Source organism: Lissotriton helveticus, chromosome 1_1 (assembly GCF_964261635.1).
Source record: "Lissotriton helveticus chromosome 1_1, aLisHel1.1, whole genome shotgun sequence".
Classification (NCBI taxonomy): Eukaryota; Metazoa; Chordata; class Amphibia; order Caudata; family Salamandridae; genus Lissotriton; species Lissotriton helveticus.
In genome coordinates this window covers 1,855,109,587-1,855,137,522 of record NC_136057.1, presented here as the reverse complement: position 1 = coordinate 1,855,137,522, position 27,936 = coordinate 1,855,109,587, and the positions used below count along the sequence as shown (strand labels likewise).

At 46.2% G+C, this 27,936-nt stretch overlaps 1 protein-coding gene across 1 annotated transcript in view; it reads right to left on the bottom strand.

Annotated features, from left to right (window-relative positions):
• The window catches only part of EDEM3 (ER degradation enhancing alpha-mannosidase like protein 3), a 501,369-nt gene that overhangs the window by 174,273 nt on the left and 299,160 nt on the right, over window positions 1-27,936 (bottom strand). Inside the window, exon 12 of the mRNA XM_078641446.1 lies at window positions 23,231-23,314. Coding sequence (XP_078497572.1) covers window positions 23,231-23,314 — 84 coding nt within the window. The remainder of the gene's footprint in view (window positions 1-23,230; window positions 23,315-27,936) is intronic.

Genomic DNA, 27,936 nt, shown 5'->3' with positions numbered 1-27,936 from the left:
GCAACAGGATTTACCAATTAACATCTTCTGCAGATCACTAAATTTGAAGGGGTATGGCCAGAGACAGAGAATATTTAGTAAATGTGGCCTCTCTGTAACACTGATTGCATCTCAGTTTCATTCATGTTCTAGAATGCTTTGACATCATGGTTGTGTCCCAATTCGTTTTGTATCCTGTAGTATCCTCCAAGCTGATAACTATCTAAGCCCCAAGATGCCTTCAATTGAATGACCTCACAATGTATAAATACTAAAACAATGACATGGAGCTATACATTTTTTAAAAAGCATTACATTATAGCAGTTTCCCCAGCTACTTCATACAATTAGTTGGCAAATACATTAACTTCCTCACTTTGCACCAACACATTATCCCTATCCTAAGTTAGAGAATTAAATTTAGCGGAGGTTTTTGTCTAGGAGCCTCTTGGTACCATCACCCTGCTTCCTACGTGCCTGCTGGGTAAAGAGTACTTCCTACTCAGTCTACACATTTAAAGATGGCTCAGATCGATTTAGACTCCATTTTCTTTTTTTTTTTTACTTACTGATCAGATGAATCCTCAAACTGAACTTTGGATGTGGACCAAAGGACTGAGACCACAAACGGACAAATTATACTTCTACAACACAATCTCAATCCCTCAATGCAACTCACTCAACAAATGATTTGTTCTCAAATCTATTGCTAAAATAAGACCTTGCAGATTCCAGTGATTTCCAGAAATTATGTCTGTTGCAGAAACAAAGATTTACACCAGCATGGATACCAGGAAGATAATTCATCCAGCAGCAGCAAGATAATATCAATATAGGCATGGTCAGATACTACTGGCTCATCAATATCCAGCTCTGCTGCAGACTCTAACGTTCAGAGAATAAAAACACATCCATCACTGTTTTTACTATGTACGTGGTAAAAACAAAAACAATGCTAGATCTTAAATAGAGACTAACATCCTCTGGAATAACACTTGCTGCAGGCACATGAAGAATTCCAAAACCACATTCAGGGACTCAAAATCAACCTGAAACACTGGGATCAATTCCACAGATGTCTTAATAATAAGTAGTTGTCCTCTTATAATGTATTTTCCACCGATAAAGAATTAAACTCCTTTTGTTTCGAGAGTGCAATTAAAAGGGGAAAGCTCCATCAGGATTGTTTGGTTGAGGATTTACGGTTTAAACTTTTCTAACGTGTGTATGTTGTAAATTGACAATGTCCAATTCATTTCTAATGAACCTTGTAAGTGTCAATTTTTATATCTGATCTGTACAGCCCTTTGATATTGTAGAAAAGATACTCAATTAGCATACCCAGGATTTGGAAAAAACAATCCTCATCTGTCAAAACTCACAGTGGAATATTGAATTTATCAACCGTTTGGAACAACATCCCAATGATCTTTCCATGTATATATTTCACCCTGTCCTTGCATTTCAAGAACACCATCAACGTCAGAACAACATTGCTTTGCATAAAAAAACAGGTAAAAATTGCAACTTTGAGCCATTATACCGTATTTCTTTTTTTAAAGTATTTTTTTATTGACATTTTGTAATATTCAACATACGAAGTATGGATTAGAAAGCATCGTGATCAGGAACAGGTTAACTAGTGGCAGTAATAACACATCGCAGAGGAACATCGCTCAACGTCTAAGAGCAGAACCAGGAGTTGATTCCGGCTATACATCTCTCAGTCCATATGTACAGTAGGTCACGTTCAAATAATTATCTATCATACAACTGCCAGCTTCAAGTAATGGCCATAGTTCTTAGTACATGTTCCACTAAAGTTTGTTCATCATAAATTACAAGTGAGAGTTTCCATCAATGATCCTGGGTACAAGTAAACACTTGTGTTTATCAAAATGCTACTTCATTTATTAAAAACAACCCTTATTGAAAAAAAAAGGAATAACACAACTTAAACAATAAAGAAGTAAACAAGCCTTATGCAGAGGGTTGAAGTAGATCATAGCTGACATAGCATGCGTATGGGGAAATCACAGCATAGTTAAGCTTCCCAGGGGGGCTGGAAGGGCAGGGGAGAGGCTCCCATTTATTGTCGAAGCTACCATGGCTGAGCAGTAGGCCTCTGCCGTTCATTTCCCCGCAATCAACTACCATGCATGTCAGCGTCCAGAGCTTTCTAAAGACCCAATGGGGTTCTCGGGTTGCGTACCTTCGGGCGGGACCCTTGGCCAGGATCCGAACCTGTTCCATCAGTCGCAGGCCCTTCAGGATTCCACTGTGTTACCATCATCTCCCTCCATTGTCCAGCTATTGGATGCTTTCTCATGCCCTTAGACTCTTCCAAACTAAGTGCTCTACCTTCTGCCCCAGCCCACATGATAACATTTCTATTCCAGGTCTCAAATTGAGGTCCTCTCAGGGATTTCCATTCTATCGCAATTCTGCGTTTAGCCAGGCCCAATGCCAGATCGATCAGCCTATTCCCAACTTAACGCTTTGGAGGTCTAGGGAAAAGACCTAGTAAGCAAGTCTGCTCTGTGGGAGACAACACTCTGCCCAGCACTCCTGTAAGTTAACCAAGCACACCCTCCCAGAAAGGCCACAGGCTTTGACAATCCCAAGTCATATGGCCAAAGTCTGCATCTGGGAACATGCATTTGTGGCAAAGACTGTTTCTGCCCCCCCATCCCACCCCCCAAGTTACATTAAGGCCGTGTGGTGTCATTGTTGTAGACAAATCTAGGACTCTAGTTAAATATTCCCGATTTATGCCCTATGTGATTATATCAAATCATATCCATATATAGGCATAAGAATCATACCCATATTAAGACACTCCCGGAGTCCTGAAAGAACTGCGAGTTCTTAGTGACGTCTTATGTCCAACCTTACATCAAACTCGGCACATTCCAGGTATAAATATACCAGCATCTGCCCTAGCAAAACACACGGTGGTTTGGAGCAGATCGACTATCTACTTGCCCGACGCCCTGCTGTAGCAAATGCCGAAGGAAGCCGACCCTCCCGCTGACGCACTGAGAAAGACGCTGTCTTTTCTCCTGCCGAGAAATCCAGCTCCAGTGTATCCCTGTCACCCTTGCGGGTTGCTGGGAGATCGAGTCCTGAGAGAGAGATACAAGACCTCCTCCATTCTATAACCAAGGTACGGAGCTGATTAGACCCTTAGAGAATTCTTGATTTAGATTCTTGGCAGAAACTATCTTAACTCAAACCACATCTCACTTACTCCTTTCCATGTACTAGGCTTAGGTTAGGTACACCGGGGTAGGCATATCTTAGAAGCACCAGTTGAGTACGTTTAGTCATTATTTTTTATCATTGTATGTATTTTATCCATTTTAAACACCGTATGGCTTAGAAACCATACCATGCTTTTACAGTATTATTTTATAATACTCCTTTTACTGTACACACTTTACTTAATGACAAGTATTGCGATTGTAGCATTTCACTTCTCTTGCATGAGAAAGAAGACTGTTCAATAAATAACCTCTTTTATTGAAAACGCCGTCTCTCTGTTTCTCTTTTTTTTTTGAATAGTTGAGGAGGTAGGTCCCAGGACGCAGGGTCAGCATAGTGTTGCTCACGCCGCGATCTTGGTTCACAGCGAAACCTCTTAGTGTGTGAAAAACAGCGTTCTGCCCGAGCTTTCAGAGGCACAGAGGTTGTGGTTCACAAATCACCTCACGGTTTCACGAGAGGAACATTGCTGCACCCCATGGCCAGGTGTTGTGTAATATCAGGTATCCCCTTGGGATCGTGTATCCCCTCCACTTCGGCCGTCTTCGGAAAATGAACTTTTTCCGAAGACGGCTGTGCCTCTGAAAGCTCGGGCAGAACGCTGTTTTTCACACACTAAGAGGTTTCACACACTAAGAGGTTTCGCTGTGAACCAAGATCGCGGCGTGAGCAACACTATACGCTTTGCCCCCAGGCTGAAAGAGGACCAATAATAAATTGAATAACTGGAAAGGGAGGATTACATAGACCTGTCCAAGATAACACTGTCTCGATAAATTGATGACATCATAGGATCACCGCGACAATTGCTCCTGATTTACAAACAGAACTCCATTGATTGAGCCCTGATGAGATTCCGTGCACTTTGTCCACGGATTCGAAACGCGTCGGCAGAATATAAGGAATACATGAATCACACAGGATTAATTTCTGATCTTGATTAATGTTCCTAATTGATCTGTGTTCTTTGATTTCTTCTTTGAACGTGTCTCTATCATTGAGTTGGCAGAATATAAGGAATACATGAATCACACAGGATTAATTTCTGATCTTGATTAATGTTCCTAATTGATCTGTGTTCTTTGATTTCTTCTTTGAACGTGTCTCTATCATTGAGTTGAAATATTGTGAAATATCGTGTTTTCTTGAATACATGCAAAGATTTATTGTTTGCTTTTTGTTCAACAAGAAATGGTGTAGAATATTGTTTTTTGTTTGTTTAATAATTTAGTTATGTTTGTGTCATTTTTGTAGAACGTTATGTGTTGGGTGTCTTTCTCAGACATATGATCATTCTTAAGTATTTAAAATTTCTAAAGCAAAAGGTATAAATAAAATATACCAAACAAATCTTGAATTTAGTTTGATTTGTTTGCTCTGACTGATGAGCATCTGAAAAGTGGTGGGGTTGGCATTTTGTTTTTTCTAAATGTCTCTCTGTTTCTCTGCACTTCTGGTGAAACTAAGCATGCACGATTGACTGAGTAAAATAGCTATCTATTGTTTCCGCGACTCTGGAGGTAAACTCCTTATTCTTGAGGGAGCATAGTTGTCATGTTTATGCGGTTGTCAGAAACTAATCCCTTCTTGTGAATTCGAGAAAGTTTCTAGTGACCTCTGAGCTGGCTGGCATTCATAATTAAGTCTAACATATTCAATAGAGACCTAGTCGACCTAAGTCCTACGTCTAAACTATCGTTTATGTTATTCCAATGCGCAGAGCCTATTGGGAATATAGGAACTACACTACATCATGTAAACCATGTGGTTTAAATGAATTGTATTTATTTTAGGCGTGTATTGTGAGAAATCTTCTCAGGGTAGTTTAGTCTGCCCCATTTTGCCCGTAGCCCATCCAAGGGTCTTACCAACGCCGATTGCAGAGCCACATAGAACCATTTCACTAGGTGCCCCACCGTCCCAAGTGTAAACAGGGCGTGCGATACTGGGTGTGTCTCTGGCTCGTCTCTCCCCTTATTCCATAGCTGCCCAAATGTCCGTGCCAGGGCCTCATATCACAGGAACTGGCCCGGAGGAAGACCACAATCCTCCACAAGACCGTCAAATGGGAGCAGAGATTTGTCCAGGAAGCAGTCCCCAACATTATCTAACCCTGCCTCTGTCCAGTGGGCCAATTGCTCATTCGTGAATATAGTTTGTGGATCGCCATGTGGCAGACCCACGAGTGCTAACATAGGGATGTACTTGGTGATTCGCCGGTGCCTGCCCTGGCATCGCCTTCAAGCTTGGAAAGCTGTGCGCTGCAACAAGGAGCAGTACGGGGTAGGTGTTGTTGGTATTAATAATTTAATTTCGCCATTACTAGGTTAGGATGGGATTACGGATGTGTTAGAAATGTACCTTCCTCGTTCACACCCTCTACCCATTGCGTCAGCCACTTCAACTGAGCAGCAAAATAAGATTCAAAATTTGGTACTACCAGTCCACCCTCAGACATAGGGCGCTTTAGCATTTTGAGAGACACCCTAGGACGTCCTCAACCCCCCCCCCCCCCCCCAGGTCTCGTAGCAGGCCATTCAAGGGACTGAACAAGCCGCTGGGCATGAGGACCGAGAGATCGACAAAGAAATACAATAAGCGCGGGAGCATGACCATTTTAGACAGAGAGACCCAAGCCATGACCGGTAGTTGCAGTGTACGCCAAAAGTGTACACAGGACCGTAAAGAGCGCAGTGCTCTAGCCAAGTTGCCTTCCTTCAGATCATCCAGTGAATGGAATATAGGTATGCCCAAGTATTTAAACGTATTCTGAGCCCATAATATGTCGGCCATCAGAGCATGAGGCCTATGCGTTGGGCCTTCTACCGGGAACAGATATGTCTGTTTTATTGACTCGCAGTCTCAAGAGGCATGCAAAGTCGTCAAGAATTTGTATGGCCGCTGAGGTGCCCGCGACTGCATTTGACAAGAGTAGCAGTAAATCGTCTGCGTAAAGGGAAACATGATGCATTCGCCCTCCAATAGCCAGCCCTCTCCCATCCTCCTTGACCAAGTCTCTCAGCAAGGGGCTCGATTGACAGGGCATACAAGAGGGGGGGGGGGGGGGTGGGGGGGGGGGGGGAAGAGGACACCCCTGACTTGTCCCGTGGGATACCTTATACTGTCTGGAAATTGTTCTGCCCATTCTGACCTCGCCATAGGCGCAGCATATAAAAGCCGCACCCATTCCTCTCCCAGGCCCATACGCAGCATCACCTCGAATAAGTATTCCCACCCCACCGTGTTAGTAGCTTTTTTTTTAGATCAATAGAGAGCACTGCTGTCTGATGTTTGGTTGGGGCCTTAACATGATAAAGAATGGAGTAGAGCCTGTGAGGATTATATGAGGTGTTGCAAGAGGGGATAACCCCGTTCTGGTTAGGATGTAGTAATGTCTTCATATGTGGAACTAACCTACTGGGCAGTACCTTACTTAAGGTCTTGAAATCCATGTTAAGCATGGAGAGGGGCCTGTAATCTTTAACACCTGCCTCGGGCTTCTTAGTTTTCGGAAGGGGGGATCACCAGGGCTGTCTGGGTGGAGCTAGGCAACTCCCCAGACTCATACGCGTCAGCATATAACCTGACTAGATGCAGCGCTAACAGGTCCGCAAAACGTCTACTTCGCTTCCACAGTCCAGTCTTCTGTCCAATGCCATCCGGCCCCGGCGTTTTGCCAGGCGCTAATGCAATAATGGCGGCTTTGATTTCCTGCAAATGTATTGGTTCCCCAGCTCTTCCCGGTCCCCCTCTTCCAGCAGACTGAGAGGCAGATTTTCCTTCCTCTCTCTGCATTTTGTCTAAATAGTCCTTGTGGTTGTAACATCGCAACTGCCCCAGTGCATTCTTATATTTTGCCCGCGCGGCCTGTAGTGCCACTCGGGAAGGGTCGTCCGTACCCTGAACATTATCTAAGCTGCGGATACTCCTCTCCAGGTCTAGTATCTTCTGGCGGAGCTCCCCATGGGCCCCCGTCACCTGTCCCATACAATGGCCCTGCACTACCACCTTAAACGCCTTCCACTCCACTTGTGAGGAGGATGCTGTGTTAAAGTTGATGGGGAAGTATGTGTCTAGAAGTGTATGCAATGATGTGCGAAAAGGAGCATCCTCAAGCAGTGCCGGGTTAAGTCTCCAGGTAAGGATCGGAAGGCACCGTCCCGGGGGCTGGTGTGTCATTATCAATGGGCTATGATCCGATAGTGTACACCCTAAATATTCAGTATGTTTAATAGAGCTATTAAAGGCAGGGGAGCACAAGAACGTATCAAGCTGTGTAAGCACTTGATGTAAGCACTTGATGTACCGGGGAGGAGGAAAACTCCCTATCACTATTGTGACAACCTCCAAGTGTCTTTGAGGCCCCAATGTGTAATCCATGTACCGAACCCCATGGCTGTGCGGCGTGGCTGAAACCCCATCAAGCGAGGGTGCAAACGGTCAGTGACCACGTCTGCAACACAATTTAAATCCCCCCAAAGATCAAGTTGCCCCTTAAGCCATCAGCCAATACAGCAGAGAAGGAGTTCAAAAAGCCAAACTGGTCGTGGTTAGGAGCATAAATGTTACCCAGAGTGATCTGACCTGCCAGTCTCCCCGTGATCAGCGGATACCAGCCTCCTGCGTCCAGCCACAACCGCTCAATAGCAAAAGGGACCCCCGGCTTGACCCATATCAGTACCCCTCTGGCAAAAGCTGAGAAGATGGTCGCAAAGACCTGGCCCCTCCATCGGCGTTTCAGTTTCCTGGCTTCCTCACTATTCAGATGGGTTTCCTGAAGGAGCGCTACATGGATGTCCCTGTGCCTCAGGTATGAGTAAATATTATGGTGCTTTGCAATAGAACCCATTCCTCTAATGTTCCATGTTAAGAACCGTATAACACTACGTGCCACTGCCATTTGTATTGGGTAGCACCAAGCAACTTGCGGAAGGAAGCCCTCCCCTATCACCCCCCCCCCCCACCCCCAAGTCTTGCACCAGCCCACCCCTCTGCAAGCGTCAAAAACCAAGAAACAAACTAAGGGACCCTTATGATGGTCAACTCCCTGAACCCAGGGCAGTCAGACAACGGTCGGCCGCCCAAACATCATGTGAAACAGTTAGTACTAAATGAGGCCCTAACCTAGCTCAGCGGGCGTTGGCCAAGAAAGCATAGAACAGGATCACCCCAGTGATTAGAGAGCACCAACCCCATATAGAAGGAAGCAGCTCGGGCATGGAACAGCCAACTACACGCCTTCGCCCCTACGAGTATCATAGTCACCTTAGCTTACCAATTACATCAGATAATATCCTCCGCAGTGTTGGGCGTCACCACCGGCATCTTCACACTGTCGCTATGGGAAGTGTCTGCTTCATTGTCCTCAGTCTCTCTTGAGGAGCCAGCCTTCTATCCGGGGTCCAGGACTCCGACTCTGCATTAGTGACGCCACAGCCTGCAGTGCTTCAGCTCTCTCCTTCTCTGTCTGCGATGAGGACGGTTTCTTCGAGGCTCCCCTATGTGGTCTCTGGTGTTTCTCAAGCTCTGTGGCCTTCCACATGACAGCTCCAGGGCACCTGTCCCGTGGCGTCTCGCACTTGTAGGTCTCCAACCAGTCCCAGGCGTCTTTAGGACAGTCAAAATAGTGAGTGTTCCCCTCAAGCATTATACGCAGTCAGGCCGGGAACATCAGAGAGTATTGGAGGCCTTCCTCTCTGAATCCCTTCTTTACTTCTAGGTATGAGGCCCATTTCCTCTGCACCTCCAATGTATAGTCTGGAAAAAGGGAGACATTACTGTCATCTATAGTGAAGGAGCCCTTCGCTCTCGCCTTTTGCAGGAGGAGGTCTCTGTCCTGTAAGTGAAGCAGTCAGGCCACTACAGGGCCCGGGGGCCAACAGCTTGGCCGGTACCCTATGGGCCCTCTCCAATGTGTAAAAGGTGGACAGACCCTCCGGTGCTGCCACACTCCTGAGCCAGTGCTCCAAGAAAGACAGCATATCACTGCCTTCTGCCCCTTCCGGTAGGCCCAGGACTCTGATGTTGTTCCTTCTGTTGCGCCCCTTGTGGAAAAGTAAATGTTGCCATGTTCTGTATCCCTACGTGTTCCCCATCTTATGTTATGTGTGCATGATTAATATGCATATGTATTCCCCCTGTTCGATTTAAGATGCAATTACAGTTGTGTCCATCTCTAGTATGCCAGTTTCCAGTTCTCGTGAATACTACAAATATTAGGCCTATGTAAAGTTACGTTGCCACGTTTCTCAGTGTGCACGTTATTTCATTGTAAAGTCCCCGTTTCTAGGCCTCAAAAGGGCCCGGACACCAGATTCAGCTTCTGTCTCCTGAACCCTCGCTGAGGAGCGATACAGCCCCCACCTGTATCCTCGACCCTTCACTTACTTCCTGCCTCACAGTGCCCGGCTCGGCCTGGCTCTGCCTCTGAGTCTGCCAAGAGTATGTTATGATTCTAGTTATCAGTCCAGCCCTCCTTCTCTGCATTCCTAAGCTACTGAATCGCATCAATAGTTTCCGTCATTGTCTAGCCTTTACGTCTCCATGTAAGAGAAATACTGTATTAAGGGTCATTTAATATTCTTCATCACGCACTACATGTAGAATAATGCATGCTCCAGTCTTAGAGTCTGTTAGCCTCTCCCCTCCTGACTCTTAGTTTATATCAACATGTCCTCTAAACATTAGATACTAGATAGGGTTTAGGTACATGTCGCCCTGACTCTCCAGACTTCAGTCTCTACTCCTAGCACAGAGTTCATAGCCCCCAGCTTCTCCTAGTAACACGTCATTGTCAGTTTGCGCGCACCATCAGGTTAGAGGTCCCGGCTCCTTAGGTAGCCCCCTCCATGTTTCCGCCCCATTTATGACATATTCTGTTACGTTTACATCACATGTCTATGTACACGCCTCTTGTTACACCCACTTTCACTCTTATCTTTCGCGACTGCTATTGACCACACCCACTGCTCCGCCTATTGTATTCGCTGTAATGCAACTGTTTTAGTATATATGCTTGTGTACTGTTATTAAAGTTAGCGCGCTCATCCCAGATCCTGCCCGACAGCTGTCGGGGCCCCCCTGTCAGGCCCTGTCATCCTATTCCTGTGCAGGTTGTCCTGTTCCTGTCCTTTATGCTGTATTAAACCTGCAAACTCCTACTACCTCGAATCTTGACTCTTATTTATTGAGCTATCTGTTATTACTATGTCCAGTAAAACCTAGATCCGGTATTATTTATTTATATACCACATAATGGCGCCCGAATAGGGACTTGCCCTTTCCCCACGCGCCGGCGAAGCCACGCCGGCCCCCTGACCCTCTGCAGCCGTGACGGAACTCTTCTGCGCACCGGCAGATATTTCTGCTTCAAGTATCCCTCAGGCCCACGGAGGAGACGGAGGTTGCGGTCCAGCATCCAGACGAGGCGGTGGAGGAACGCGGCGAGTCCCGACCAGAGCCCAAGCCGAGAGTCCAAGGTCCGAGGTATCCGGAGGCCCACCCGTAACAGAAGTCCGAAGTTCGTCCGTCCGGCGTCGAAGCAGTCCAGTCCAGTCCGAGGCCTTCCGTTCTTGCTGCCCGGTGAGTACCATTGCTGGGGTAGTATCTAGACAGGGTCAATCTAAATTGACTCTGGTCCGTGGGTTGGTGGTACACAGACCCAAAACGAAGTGTCCACTTTGGTGGATGCGGGTCCTAACGTGTCTCTTTATGAGACCGGTGAGTTTCGTACTGTTTTAGCAGTACATCTAGTTTCTGTTCTAGTCAGTTCTGTTTCTCGAGAAAATTCATGTATTCTGTTTCCAGTATTCCAGGTAGTATTCTGTTCGAACTGTTATTTTAAATGTTTTTCATGTATTGTAATGTTGTGGTATGAATGTGGAGTATTTATCGTGTTCATTGTGTATTGTAATTGCGTATTGTGTCTAGGTTACAGTTCAGTCATGCCCTTATTTTCTAAACTACGTCCGTTAAAAACCAGAAAAGGTCTGCTAGAAGCAGCAGTTCCTGTCCCGCCTAGGGACAGTCCAGGTCATTTTATGTATCAAAAGCATGGCATAAGTGCCATATTATATCTAGATTTATGGGTAGAGTACACCAAACAGTTAGAAGAAAAGTATAGATGGCCTGTATCAGGCACATGGGATGCCGAGTGCATCATGCGAGTAGAAGAAGCATTATGGAAAAAGAAAGCCAGACAGTCACAGAAAGATGCCATCGAGTTATGGCGCAAATAATCTCATAAGAGAACCGAAAAAGAAATCAGAAAGTCAGAATTAAGTAGAGAATCTTTAGAACGAGCCCAAGAAAGGGAATTAATCGAGATAGGTGAACGAGTCAAAACCGAACAGTCAGACAGACAGAGGCATGCCCTTATTAAGGGTATGTATCCTCTTCTTGCCGAGGGCTTGCCAAAAGCGACCCCGGAGGCATCCAGTAATTTTCCGCCACCATTAGTTCCGACTAAGCTACGTCACAAACCGACCGCAGCTGATATTTTCATCTCGTCCTATTTGGACGACACAGTCCCAGAATATGCAAATCCTGTTCCGCCAGCTCCTGTAAATAATGTAAATCCTGCTCCTCCAGTCACCGGAGTACCTGCTACGGTACCCCCGGTCCAGCCTACATTACAATTTCCCACCGCACCGGTACGACGAGTATCAGTCGACGATTCCAGTTTAGGGGCCGCAGGAGGAGGTCCTCCTGGTACCCCGCCACCACACCAACGTAGAACGTTGGCCGAGTTACATGAATGTGCGTTACAGCGTACGCCCAAATATAAGTCCGTTGCAGATATCCGACGAGCTCTTACTGAATGCCGCTATGATCCGGTTGCAGGTGATGATAGTACAGTAATATATTCCATCCGTGTAAGACGGGTGACCGGGTATTTAGACACCCTACCAGATATGAAAGGAGATCTAGACAGAATATATCGTTTCATCCGTACAGGGGATGATCCAGAAAGTATTGGCGAAGCCATGTCTCAAAGGAAAGCTGAGATCCAGCTCATGATATTAAAGTTTCTGATTAATTGTCTAATAAGAGAACAAGACTACCCGACTAAAGATCCGGCCGAAATGAGAATCCTGACAAGGTGGAGTGATAATATAGCCGAGGGTAAGCACAAGACTATCAGTAGTATAGAGAGTATGTACAAGAAAATTCGTAAAGAAATACTAAAGTTACACGAACAACGTAAAGCAGCACAAGTAAGCGAGAAAGAAAATGACTCTACCGAAGAGGTAGACGACGAGAATCCCACTAGAATAGCGTATGTAGGAAAATCTAGATTTCCAGATCGCCATTTATGCCTAGAACACAAGACAGTTTTTCATCATCCAGCACCAGAACAAGGTTCTCTAGAACAAGTATTTCAAGCTACCAATCACATTTTGAAGTCACGAATCGGTTATAGTAAGTTAAGTACTATGCATGAACAAGAACTAGTCCGATCAGCAGTCCGATGGATTACTGATTCTACCACTTTCCCAGACGAAATAGTGGCACAAATGTTTCTGAAATTGCCCCCAGCCGAGCAACGACTGGTGGGTATGTATATGATCCAGCACCTCATTACTCTGTATGAGGGTCAACACTCTGATCCAGGTCCGTTACACGATGTCCTGAACGAGTTACTCCAGTATAGATGGAAAGGTCTAGGTACCGATTTAATTAGTGTTATTCTAGAACAGCGCCACAAATATAGAACGTTCCTGAACCCGCATTTTGTTCATGTCTCACCCCCAGAAAGTAAACCCTTTTACATAGATAGACAGAACCCGTTACGAGAAGTACACCCAGTCAGGACAACAGATGGTAAAATGCAACGAGTGTTTGTTTACACCCCGATTACAAAGATGGAACTCTTAGAGATGAAGAAATTAATTCCTTGTCACGACAAAGATCCAGCAGGGTTCCACCGAGAATTAAAAGACATGCTCCGTATGGGAGAATACACGTATCCAGATATAATTAAAATGTTAAAGGTCCTGTTGCCCGCAGGGGTATATGAAAAACTCAAGGAAAAAGATTGGGAGGTGGGAGAGAAAAAGATCGATTGGGCAGTTCTCGAAGCTGAAGATAAGATACGAGTACCAGGTACCGGTCTAGGAGAGAAATGTAAAGAATTACCAGAACTGTTAATACAAGTTTTGCCTAGATTATTAGCCACTAAAAAGGAAGACTGGGATGCAATCTCAGCCTGTAAACAGAAACAAGACGAAGACACTAGTGATTTTTATTCTAGATTTGAAAAGTGTTTTATTATTAACAGTGGCCTCAAGACAAGTAGCGAGTCATACCCTCATCTTTTTGTTACTAAATTAGTCGAGAATTCAAGTCCCCAAGTAAAGAATCGAGTTTTGAAAGTCGAAAGTACCTGGCAAGCTAGTACTCCGTCCCAGATGTTACAGATGCTCCAGTACCACCAGAATAGAATCAGAGAAGAGCAAGATCATGAAAGAAAACGTATGAAAGACACGAAAATGAAAGTACTAGTTGCACAATCTGTTCCTCAAGACAGTCAGAAGAGGGGTCCGAATCAAGCAAGTCATCCTGCAGTTCCCGTTAAAGGGACATGCAATTATTGTAAACAGCCAGGTCATTATATAAACGAGTGTGCAGTTCTGAAACACAATATAGCTACTGGTAAGACTAAAGAAAGACCACGTCCGCCTAGACAAGAACAAGTTTCACAGACTTCTCAGCCACAGAATGCACAACAGACAGTTCCAGCACCGCAGCCTATCGCTGCAACACAGCATGTTACACAGCAGATGTACCAGTATGCACAGTCCGAGTATCCAGAGTATCAGCCATATTCATGAAACAGCCTAGAGAGGGAGGTAGGCTTGCCTCTCATCGAGATACCTGTAGATCAAGAGGGTCCCTATGTTCATAGTCAAGTATTAGGGAAAGACAGAAAGTTTCTGATTGATACAGGGGCAAGTAGGACCACCATCAGCCACGCCGAAGTTCCAGGGGCTCCGCTCTCAGGCTCTAGAAATGTTTCCCTTGGATTTTCAGGAAAGCCTATTGTAAACGAGATATCTAAGCCAGTTACTCTAGAAGTAGGTCCATTGTCCCGCACTACTGATCTATTACTTACGAAGTCATGTCCAGAAAATCTGTTAGGTATTAAAACACTGAAAGAATTAGGTGCAGTTATTTGCTGTTCCCCCGAGGGAATACGACTGTTTCTACGTGACTTCAAGGGTCACTATGTGTTACGAGATTTTGATCCGAGATTGTCTAATGTCCCGCAGCATCTATGGGCGCGAGGTCCAACTGATGTTGGTTATATGCAAATCACACCCCATCGTGTGACTCTCAAGCCAGGTGTAGTCCTGCCACGAATCAGACAGTACAGATTGCCACCTGAGGCTGTAGCAGCCTTATCCAAAATCATTGACGAGCTCATGGCTCAAGGAGTAGTTGTAGAAACTGACTCCAATGTATGTAATTCTCCGATCATTCCAGTCATGAAACGTACTGATCCAAATGCACCCCCAGTATATAGATTAGTGATTGACCTTCGAGAACTCAATAAATGTATTATTCCCCAGTACCCAGTTGTCCCAGATATCTCTTCCCTATTGACAGCCATTGATTCCGAAGCCTCATTTTTTACAGTCATAGACCTCAAGAACGCGTTTTTCAGTGTCCCCATTCATCCAGACAGCCAGTTTCTTTTCGGATTTTGTTTAAATGGAAGGAGCTATATGTTCACACGAGCTCCTCAAGGTTTCACAGAAAGTCCTAGTATTTACAGTCAAGCACTTAAGAGACAACTAGACAACATTCACATGCCAACTGACACTGCCCTGCTCCAGTATGTCGATGATCTACTGATCACAGCACGTTCTGAACGTGCTTGCGAGCGAGCATCACTTACAGTCTTGTATTTCCTTGCCGAGATGGGGCACAAGGTGTCTCCTTCGAAGCTTCAATTCTGTGTCCAGCAAGTGATCTACTTAGGCCACTTGCTGTCCAAGAGGGGTAGGCAGTTGACACCAGACCGTATCCAGTTAATAGCGAGTCTTCCTCAGCCCAAGACCCAGAAGGAGGTACGTGCTTTTATCGGCCTTACTTCTTACTGCAGACAATGGATTCCTCAGTATGCATTTCTAGCCAAGCCACTGATACAGTTAACGACACAGGAGGCAGCCGTATCGACTGTCCTCCCTTGGACATCTGAACATACACTTAGTTTCAATGAATTAAAGAAAGCTCTATGCCAAGCTCCTGTTCTAGCTACACCGAACTACAGTAAGCCTTTTACACTTTTCGTCACAGAACGCGAAGGTACAGCATTATCTGTTCTCACACAAGATCAAGCAGGACAATACAAGCCCTGTGCTTATTTTTCGAGCACACTAGATCCTGTAGCCCAGGCTCTGCCTGCGTGCCTCAAGTCAGTTGCAGCCACAGCACTAGCTATCAGACAAAGTGATTCCATAGTATTAGGACATTCCCTGACAGTACAAGTTCCACACTCCGTGGAAGTTCTTTTAAACCGAACACAGACTCAGCACTTGACAATTGCACGTTTAACAGGTTATGAACTGACACTGTTCCAGCCACACATAGAAATCAGACGCTGCAACGTTCTAAATCCTGCTACCCTGTTACCATCAGTTAATTCAAATCCTGCCACACACGACTGTGTGGAAGTAGTTAACATTATGACTAAGCCAAGACAAGATCTGACAGATATTCCATTACCAGATCCCGACCTGACACTTTATGTGGATGGTTCATGTATGAGAACAAGTACAGGAGAACTAGTAGCCGCGTATGCAGTGACTACTGACACTGAAGTTATAGAAACACACCGTATTGACACCCTGTCTGCTCAAGCAGCAGAGCTAGTTGCTCTGACTCAAGCCTGCATACACGCTAAGAACCTGAAAGTTAATGTTTACACAGATTCACGTTACGCATTTGGAGTCGTACACGACTTTGGAGTGCTCTGGCAGGAGAGAGGTTTCATGACTTCTCATGGAACCAAGATTCAGCATGGTCTCCTTATTCAGGCTCTGTTAGATGCCATACACTTACCGACATCTATTGCTATCATGAAGTGCAAAGCACATACGAAAGTTACTGACACTATTTCCCAAGGTAATGATCTAGCAGATCGCACAGCCAAGCTTACAGCTCAGACACCAGACATTCCAGTTAATAAGACACCGACACACACTCCAGATCTGACTACCTGTATGACAGTTAAGGACCCCACTCAAGATGTCATAGATATCCAGTTACATGCTACTCCCGATGAAATCAAGAAATGGTCCGAACAAGGAGGGGTCCAGACAGATCAGGGATGGGTAACGAAGGGTAAAGCCACATGGTTTCTCCCCGACTCTATGGTTCAAGTCATTATCAATACCGCACATAGTCCAGCACATTTAGGAGAAAAAGCTATGTTAGACAGTATCCAGAACATTTGGTTCAACAAGCATTTACGGGCTGCAGCCAAACAGAAAGTCCGTACCTGTATGATATGTTGTCAGTTTAATCCAGGTAAAAGTGTCCCGGTGGAACAAGGTGGATTCCAGCCCCCTGACCACCCTTTTGAAGTCCTCCAAATGGATTATATTCAGATGGAGCGATGTCGAGGTTTCAAGTATGTCCTTGTAGTTGTATGCGCTTTGTCCAGGTGGACAGAGGCATATCCAGTCCCAGATTACACAGCCGCGACCACTGCCAAGCAGTTGGTTCGTGAATTCTTCCCCCGTTATGGACTCCCTAGAGTCGTATATTCTGATAACGGCCAGCCATTCTCATCCGAGCTTATGAAACACATTTCCCTGTTGTTAGGGTACCAGTGGAAGTTCCATTGTGTACGCCATCCTGAAGCAGCCGGTCTCGTAGAGAGACATAATCAGACCCTGAAAATTCGAATTGCAAAAGTATGTAAAGAGAAAGGTGTGGACTGGCTAGTAGCTCTGCCAGTTGCTCTGTTTTATATGCGCATGGTCGCACATTCCAGATCAGGTCTGTCCCCGTACGAGGTCGTATTCGGCCGCCCCCCTAACATGTGGGGTACACCTAGACCCCGAAGTATTACCGATGTTTCAAGTAATATGCTGACAGATTACCTAGCTTCCTTGATGTCTGCCCTCAACTCTTGTCGTTCACAGGTTGCTGCCGCATTTCCAGACAATACCGAGGTGGCACCGCATGACATCGTTCCCGGATGCATGGTTCTTGTCCGGAACTTTGATCGTTCAAGTCCGCTGGAGCCCCGCTGGAAGGAACCCCGACAGGTCCTCCTGGCCACCCGTACTGCCGTCAAGCTGGAAGGCAGGAAGGGCTGGGTCCACCTGTCACATGTGAAAAGATTTTTTGGACTAAAGCCTGTTTCAAAGAACATTTCCGAGGATCTTAAAGACTGCCAAAGTACTATTCTTAAGGACTGTCCCGCAAAAGACAATGATACTGAACCCTCCCTGTTAGAGAAAACTCCGCAACAGGAGTATAAGCTCAAATTAAGGTCTAGTAAAATAAGTCAGCCAGTTTGATTGTCTAAGTCCTCCCCTAGGTGAAACGGTTAGACCGGTCTCTGACATGTATAAAATAGACCCCCATAGTGAGAGAGTTAGTCAAAACTCAATCCGATGTATCGTTTTTCTAAGTTTCATATTGTTTTTCAGCCTTATGATTACCTGCACATGTTATGCATTTTATTTGTATTTTCCAGTTTCTCATGTAAATAAGTCTGCTAATGCTACAGTAGAACACACGTTTAGTGATCTGCCTCCTCATGAACTCTCATATCGTCTCGCTATGCGAAATAATTCTTTTATCCGCATGTTACATTATTCACACCAGACCAGCAATGCCACTAATTGTTGGGTGTGTGGTCGACTCCCCCCTTTCCAGACACCGAAGGGAGTTCTGCCACTCTTTCCTTATCCATTTTCACATAATGGTTCGTGTGGAGCATGGTCCACGTTAACGTCATCCTCAACAGATATGTCTTTTCTTAACAGTACATGTTTTCCAGACAAGCAAGGTCTTCCCCACAGAACAGGGTTAGATCTAGAAAATGAAGTTTATAATTTAGGTAATTATTCTTCGAATTTCATGGTCCTGAATGTTCAGTCTGACACTACTCCAGACTTACCTGCTATGTCAGTACTACCAGTTAAAGGTGAATTATGTGTCCGAAATAATGGTTCCGTACATGTAGGACATAGTGATTGTACTACTATTATCAAGTATAGTGACAGTAGGAAATCTATTTTCAAAGCTTCACGTCATTCTTATTTTGTTTGTGGTCAGACCGCATATGTTCGTCTACCCCTCGATTGGGAGGGAACCTGTTACATTGCCTTCCTACTGCCACCAGTTTTCTTAGCCCCACCTGACTATCATAGGAATTCCCACCTAGTACATACTAGACACAAGAGAGACCTCCCGATTGTCGATTATACTGAAACTGCTCTAGAGCAATACATAGATATCAATAAAGGTGTCTTCCCCTACTTAGGTACTGTTGTGAATAGTAAACTGATACGTAGATTAACCAGAACACTTTAAGCAGTAGTGATTAAGACTACTTCTGCTCTAGGTAACTTAACCGAAGAGCAATCCTTTATGAGAATTGTCGTGCTCCAGAATCGTCTCGTCCTTGACGTCATACTGGCCGATAGGGGCGGGGCATGTAGAGTCATCGGATCTAGTTGCTGCATTTTCATTCCTAATAACGCGCCGTCTGTTTATTCAGCCATAACCAGACTCCATAAAATTGCCCATATGTTACACCAAGATCCAGGCACCTGGACATGGTCCGGTTGGTTCTGGAATATAATTTCCGCCTGGGGATGGAAAGTATTGTCATTTCTGGGTATTGCAGTAGCGATCATATTCAGTTGCTGCCTCTGTTTACAATGTGGCCCTGCGATTTGCGGCATTTGTGCTACCTCTTGTATTCCTAGTCCCAAGTCCCGTTCTAAATCCCGTTCCAAGACAATTCGAGACGAGCAAATGATACTGTATGAAATGATAGATAGTATCATGAATATTGATGTTTCCTGAGGGAAACGTAGTGACAAGGAGGGAATGTGGAAAAGTAAATTTTGACATGTTCTGTATCCCTACGTGTTCCCCATCTTATGTTATGTGTGCATGATTAATATGCATATGTATTCCCCCTGTTCGATTTAAGATGCAATTACAGTTGTGTCCATCTCTAGTATGCCAGTTTCCAGTTCTCGTGAATACTACGAATATTAGGCCTATGTAAAGTTACGTTGCCACGTTTCTCAGTGTGCACGTTATTTCATTGTAAAGTCCCCGTTTCTAGGCCTCAAAAGGGCCCGGACACCAGATTCAGCTTCTGTCTCCTGAACCCTCGCTGAGGAGCGATACAGCCCCCACCTGTATCCTCGACCCTTCACTTACTTCCTGCCTCACAGTGCCCGGCTCGGCCTGGCTCTGCCTCTGAGTCTGCCAAGAGTATGTTATGATTCTAGTTATCAGTCCAGCCCTCCTTCTCTGCATTCCTAAGCTACTGAATCGCATCAATAGTTTCCGTCATTGTCTAGCCTTTACGTCTCCATGTAAGAGAAATACTGTATTAATGGTCATTTAATATTCTTCATCACGCACTACATGTAGAATAATGCATGCTCCAGTCTTAGAGTCTGTTAGCCTCTCCCCTCCTGACTCTTAGTTTATATCAACATGTCCTCTAAACATTAGATACTAGATAGGGTTTAGGTACATGTCGCCCTGACTCTCCAGACTTCAGTCTCTACTCCTAGCACAGAGTTCATAGCCCCCAGCTTCTCCTAGTAACACGTCATTGTCAGTTTGCGCGCACCATCAGGTTAGAGGTCCCGGCTCCTTAGGTAGCCCCCTCCATGTTTCCGCCCCATTTATGACATATTCTGTTACGTTTACATCACATGTCTATGTACACGCCTCTTGTTACACCCACTTTCACTCTTATCTTTCGCGACTGCTATTGACCACACCCACTGCTCCGCCTATTGTATTCGCTGTAATGCAACTGTTTTAGTATATATGCTTGTGTACTGTTATTAAAGTTAGCGCGCTCATCCCAGATCCTGCCCGACAGCTGTCGGGGCCCCCCTGTCAGGCCCTGTCATCCTATTCCTGTGCAGGTTGTCCTGTTCCTGTCCTTTATGCTGTATTAAACCTGCAAACTCCTACTACCTCGAATCTTGACTCTTATTTATTGAGCTATCTGTTATTACTATGTCCAGTAAAACCTAGATCCGGTATTATTTATTTATATACCACACCCTCTGCATCTTCTGCCCTACATTCTAAAAAACACACCCTATCAGTGAGGGAACCCATCTTCTGCTCCAATGCCTTTTGTGCTGGTGCCAGTTCTGCGACATTAGACTCAGTCTCTTTAACCCTCTCCGACAATTTCTTAATTTCTTCCCGCAGTAGGCTGAGCCCCACTGCAACAGTGCTAATGGTGTTGTTGGAGGGTAGCCTCCGTATCCACTATGGCCTCAAGTATTTTACTGAGTTGTTGTTGTACCGGGTCCTCCGGGGTAGATTGCGACTGTTCCTGGGCACTGCCTTCTGGGTCTTTAAGGGGCCCCAGTCTGGCGGCCTCAAGGTTTGCCCATGGTGCCAGTGTCTCCTTAGTCTGAATCTATGCCCCCCCCGACAATGTTTACTGAATTCAGGGCACTCTGTAGGCGGAGGCCAGCAAGGGATGTAAATTTCTCACCTCAATCCAATTCACAGCACAACCCTCCATAAGGGTCTATCAGGGTTGCTTCCTCACTTCACCAGTAGGGCTCAGCAGGCCCCGTATGCCATACCTCCTCGGAACGGATAGCTTCGCCTGGGCCCAACTGGGATGTCTTCGCCCACACAAGCCGTGGTCGGTGTGCCCACCAGCTGACGGGTACAGCCGGCACACTCTGATCCGCTGGCCTCAGAAGCCTTAGCTGCTGGACTGCCAGATCAAACCAATGCTGCCTGCCTCTTCAGCCGCACTGGTAATTGACAAAATGCTGCTCCGGCCGTCCACGCCCGGCCCTTAGCGCTCCTGCCATGTTAGCTGGCAGCGACCGGAATCCAGGGCAGGGGGGCCATCACAACATCCAGCGCCTCTTCTAGGTCCAGCTTTTGGAGGCCCAACCAGCTGTCATGCCACCAGGTCCACAGGAAGTGTCCCAAGGCTACGGCGCGTCATCTCCGGCTGGGGCCGCAAGTTTAACTGCCTCCCTCCTGGGGCTCTCAGGCACCACCCCTGGGAGGCAGTCCGGTTCCGTAGAGGGTACTCCAGCGCTGAATCACAGCCCAGTGGCACACTGGTCACTCCACAGTCGTATGGCCCTTCAGAGGGGGTCCGCTTGCGGCACTCCGGTGAGAGTCGGGTGCACCTCAAGGCCACAGCATCCGCCCCATGCGCAGGGACCGCCGCCATACTTTTCATTGTAAGTCCACTAAGTACGCCATGATGCGCAGAGGTCGCTCGCTCAGAGCCAGTCACTTCTCACTCTCAGCCATTCGGTTTATCGGGGCGGTGAACTGCGTCATGCCAGCGGCGGTCGGGCTCACCTCAGGTCCACAGCTCCCGACTCCCTACAGGCACCAATCAGTTTGGGGCCAAGGTCCTTGCTGCAGAGCCCCCAGGCCAGTCCAGTGCCGCGCTCTGTCACCCTCGCGGGCGATCACTGCAGCACAGCTCCGGGCGGCCTCAACCAGCTCTCTTGTGCTCCTGCCACCAAGTCGGACAGTGACTCCAGCCCAGGGCAGGGGGGGCCACCACAATGCCCAGTATCACTTTTAGGCCCCGTCTCACAGGGGCCCGGCCAGCCGCCACATCCCTAGGCCCACCTGTGTTTTCCAGACATCGATGCGCCGTCCCCAGCCGGGGTCTCAGGTTCAATTTTTTCCCAGTCAGTCTTTACCGTGGTCTCAGGTGGTAGTCCAGCCTTGTATAAGGTGTCCCAGCGCCGAGGCCCTGCCAGGCCGCGCACCAGTTGCTCCGCACTTCGGGTCGATGGGGTCGTCAAGGGGGGCCCGCCCGTGTCACACAGCGATGTTCGGGGCTCGCCCCACGTCCGCAGCTTCCACCCCGCATGCGGGCACCTACGCCGTGCCTGTAGCTGCCATTCTACGGAGTACTCCACACTGCGCAGAAGGAGATACGGTCGCCCATCTAAAGCCCGGGCCTACACACAGAGCGGTTCCCGGGCACCTTGTCGTTCCCCACGGTCGCCATTTCTCCGGCCTCTGCTACGCGCTCCACGCAGCAAATCTCTGCGCTCAACTGGGGTCTCCAACGGACTTCCATCCCCTTCAGGGAGTGCCCCTCAGCTCAAGGACTTCTGAGGGGCAGCTGAAAACTTTCCTGTCCGCCCTGGCTGCCAGATTCATGAGGATTAAATGTGGGCTGGTGCGGAGCTCTTGGCTCAAGCGTCTGCCATGATCCTCAGCAAGGCCACGCCCTTCCACTACACCGTATTAATAATGATAAAACAGGCACACACAAATACATACTTTCGCAGACTAGAAGCGGATTACAGAAATGAAACTATATAAAAAAAAAGCGAATAAAGCCACAGTTACAACCCATATTGGGTTACAATTAAACATCTTTCAAACCCAATGGCACTAGTAGAGAAGTCACTCCTCCTATTTCAAATATCTACTTTTTTCGTATTAAGTTAATATACTTTCTGAAATGCCAACTTTCATTAATTAATGTTTGGTCTATTTGATGGACTTTAGGACAAAATGATAACCTTGACTACAAAACTTGCAAGTGAGTAGTACACAGACGAAAGTCTGAAACATACTTGGCACGGTACAAGTCTTCAAAGACTCTGCTAAAGTATGTTAAAACAAACAAAACAGCACTGTGTATCGAAATATATGGTAACAGCAAATGGGCTGGCATTAACTTCTATTGCAACTACTGAGCAACACCTATGTAGGATGACTATTTAAAAGGCATGCTGAATAGTCTTACCTTATACAAAAAGTAGGTGCTTTCTGCAAACTCTGGTCTCAAAGGATGTTGTGCCCAATGCACTCGGAAATCCGTGGTGAAGGCCTGTGTATGAAAAAGACCAGCTAGTTAATATAGGGAGGACTTTTAAATCAGCATTGGCATAGCCAATAGGTCTCGCCTTTGGGACCTTATGTGTTTAGTCACAACTTTTGGCTATGTTGTAGAGCATTGTGGCTGCTGTGCATTACGTTGAAAAGTTAAAATAAAAAGTGTTAAGCATTTTTGTTACCTTTATACAAACGAAGACAACATTATATACAACTGAAAAACCGGATTAAAAAAGATTTTAACATTAGCAGGACGTCACCTTCAGCCACACCTTGCACTCCTTCCAAATACCCAGAGTTTATTGAGCAAAGTCGCAGGCTAAGCGTGTGTGGCCATTGGACCGTACCTTGAACCTCATCTCTCGCCAAGATTTCATTGAGCATGGTCTTCAGACACACCCAGCTGGCACCAAGCACAGGATATGGCCTACACATGTTTTTGCCCAGTTCACCTACCCTCAGCACTGGAAAAGACCCCCGGTTATGCCTAGTTAGCCCTGAGCATGTCATGTGTACACACGCCTGAACTTCTCCACTTACAAACATAAAAGTACAATTGATTGTGGCTGTGTGGGTGATGTCAAAAGTGATAAGATATGTGGTCTTAATAGTGATGCAAAATGCCAGTAACCGGTCCTGGGAAGCTTGATTCCGGTTCAGGGAAGACATGGCTTGGCAGTTCGGGCTGGACTGTTCCCATGAGGCACAGGGTCAGACTGATTTGATATTGGCCATGTCTGAACTGGGGTGGCGGAGTGAGCTAAAGAACGGTGATGGATTAAACCCAGATCAGTTGACTGGGGGTGAGTGTTTGTATTGTCAACGCTCAGTCCATCACCACCTTTGATCTTAATAGGGATGTCAACAATAATGTTTCTGATGTCATCTGAGCATGTGTCTGGATTCAGAAGAGTGCTGCAATAGCTTTTAATCAATGGATACCCTTGTAGCCCATAATATAATCTGAAGCCTGTAGTACTAACTCTGAGCATAAAAAATGCACAAGCACAAGCCAGGCTGTATTTGTGGATAAGGGGCCATAATGTAGTCAGACCTGAATCTTGAATAAACCACAACTATTGAAAGGAAAAGAATCAGGACTGGAAATTCAGGAGAAAATCACACCAAACAACAGTAAAAAGCTTCCAATACTAACAGAAAAGCTATGTGATCATTCACTATGAATTAACCAACAGATGGTAAACATTACTGATAACAACAGCATATCTGTGATACACCTGAGAACAGTCACAGAGGATATTCTGAAAGTATCAAGACATTGTTAGTCCCTTTTCTAAAAGTCCAGGCTGAGTCATGGCAATACTTGTGTGAATCCCCTACTGCAAAGATCGAACAGCATGTGGAACACAGAAGGGGATAAAAGAAAGCCAGATAGAACAAGCATTTGCAATGCAATAGGTCTCGCATTTATTAAAGTTAGAGCTGTTGGAGTTGTAAATGACAATGTTTTTACTTTTGTTTTTTTATTTGCAGTGGAGTAATTATATTTGCCTAGCGCTATTGCCATTGGTGTAAAAAAGCAAAAGTGAAAAACATTGTCATTTTCAACATCAACAGCTCTAACTTTTAACAAATGTGAAACCTATTGCATTGCAAATGCTTATTTAAATAGCCTGCTTTGTACAAACTTCCATGCGCACAGGAGAGGTGCGCTTCATAATCATGGTTCAATATATATTCCCTGTGGAATAAGTTATTTATGACACCAGTTTCAGGACACACGGTCACAGCAGAGCAAAGAACTGTAGATGTCTTCAAAGAATGAATGACGTTTTAATTTATAAGGAGAGGAGAGTAGAAGCAGGCAGAGCTGTGGAGATGGGCGAGAGGAGAGTGGAAGCAGGGAGAGCTGTGGAGAGAGAGGCGAGAGGAGAGTGGAAGCAGGGAGAGCTGTGGAGAGAGAGGCGAGAGGAGAGTGGAAGCAGAGAGAGCTGTGGAGAGACTGGTGAGAGTAGAGTGGAAGCAGAAAAGCTGTGGGGAGAGGAACAAAGGAGGAGATGCTGAGCAGGAACACCTGTAGAGTGGGACCATAGCAGAGGGAGAACTGAGAAGGCGGAGACGAGTGGGATGCTAAAGATCAGGGAGAGCAGGAAGAGCTGTGGACAGAGGGACTATCATCAGAACATCTGGAATTGTGCGATTGTGCGTTGTTGGTGTTTCCCATATCATTATGGATGTGCCGCATTTACACCAAAATCCATCATCTTCTACAGCATATTCAGCAGATTTTAACAAAAAAATCGTTTTTGCTCAAGTGGATGGAAAGTTGCTAAAAAACGCAGTGACCGTTGTTGCGCAGCGGAATGCCGTTTGCAAAGGCTGACCGCCATCATTTAATTGTTTAGTGCTGTGCTAATGAGGTAAAACATCATGTGTAAAACTGACAAACCAATAAAGTAATACCATCTCTACAAAAAAACTGCTTACACACACATATAACGTTATTATCCAAACGCCGCCAAGTTTGCATCTGCAGCAAGGGGCTGGCAACGTTTACACCCAAACTGAAGGGCTTTTAGACGCTTAGGAGCATTCAGGGTAAGGTTTGGTGTCAGAATAGGAGCTGGCCACTGAGGTGCTCGGGTAGGGTCAGGAGGCTGATTGGAGAGCTTAGATTCCATGCCCATTCCATTAATGCCCTCTCAGCTTTGACCATAAACAGGTGCCCTGACTTTTCTCACAATGGTGCCAACGCAACGATGGTGGTTCTCTGAGGGCTAGGGGGACAGTTCAAATAAGAAAGTGGAGGCTTGTAAGAGGGAGTGGCGGTGGGGGCTGCCGAAGAGGACAGTAATGTCCACAGGTGGAAACTAATGTGAGGAAAGCAAAGGGGAACACAGTGTTAGTGGAGCATGACTTGTGCTAATAATAATGAATCCGTGACACACTGCTGCTGTTCAAGTAACGCTTAAGGGCCACTCTCGCAGAGTGTGGGACTACCTCTGCTCCAGTGCCCGGGTCACACAGGCTGGGTCTCTGTAGCTGTACCGTGTCGCAGTGTCCTTCCGTCATTTTCCAGGACTTGGGTTTAAGAGGCCATGAAGGGCTCAATAACATCAATGCAGGGCACCTGTTAATGAAGGGTGAGGACGTGCTGCTGGGGCCCTAACCTTGACGCTTGTGTGTCTGCTCACCGGCCGTGCTCGGGGTAAGGAGGTCAAGTAAAGTGGCGTTTGGGGCCCCAAAGGCCAGGAACACCTGCATGTACTCCGCCAGGGTCATGCAATAACCCTGTGCCTTTCTTTGGCTGTATTCACGTTCAAGGGGCAGGTACCTCTATTCACAAGTTGTGTTCCACACTAAGGGTCACACGCCAGGTTCCGGAGCACAGTGACCTGCAGGAGACGCCTTTGGTCAAAAGCTGTAAGTGTGGAGCCTAAGGCTCCTGGTGCTAGCGCCTCGGGGCACCAGAAACTTCCAAGTCTCCAGCGGCTTAGGGCCTTGGCGCAGGACCCTCTCTTTGGTCACAAGCTGCAGGCGCGGCCCAAGTGCCTGGGAAAGATGACTGCCCCCAAGAGATACACCAGCATCTAACACGGGGCGGGGTGGAGAAGGGAGGAAGGGAGGTGGGTATCAAACCTTGCTCCTGTTTCAAGGGTCCTGAAGTAAGTGTCTCTCTGCTCGGGTTCCCAGGGCAAGTGTCTGTAGTCACAAGCTGCAGATGAGGGCCGGGCCCCTGCGAGCAGGCGACCCCGCACACAACGACACCAAGCGCTAACACGGGGAAGTGTCATGTGTCGAGCTGTGCTCGGGGCCCCACGGTATGTGTCTCTGGCCACAGCATGCAGACTGGCCCCAGGCAGATGACTCTACTCTCAAGCGACATCATGGCCCCTAATAGGGGGAGGGGGGAGTAAAAGGCATTCCCTGTGTTGCTTAAAAACAACACTATGTGGTTGTAAAATCAACATAGTGTTGGTAATAACAGAGTGCATACTTCAAAATAATGAAATAACTGCAGTATTGCTCATTAAGGCAAGTGAGAATATTGTACCAGTAATCGTATACCTCAGGTTAACAGCTATAATAGCAAGGCTGGCTTAACTTTGCTAATCTGAGATAAATTTTGTAGTGATGAAGTCCACGCTGATGATGATTTAAAGATGTTTATTTATAATTAAGCAGTTAAGATGGTAATAAGGCCCCACCAGGAACATCTGACATGATGCTCAGCCCAATGCTAACTGTCATCTCCAGCCCCACAGAGTCCCAACATTCTACAATACATCATCACTGGAACATTCCACAAGCTGGGGTAGAGAAGGAGAAACTATGCAATACATTAATAGGATACCAGAATACTACATTTCCCCTTTTGTCCGAATTGAAAACAAACAGAAAGAACATGGATCAAAAAGAATCTCGTTAAGAAAGAATCAAATAAAGATAAAACAAACAGAAGAATAAAACCCATCCTCCTATGAAATAGAAACCAGAAAACGTCACCCATCCTCCTATGAAATAGAAACAAGAAAACGTCAGGAAGACAAAAGGAAGTAAGCAAACTTGCAGCACATTACATGAAGCAGCGATTCTGTTCAAGCTGCACAGTGTAACAAGAGGGAGGGGCCCTCCGCATGCAGAGAAAGGGGGCTG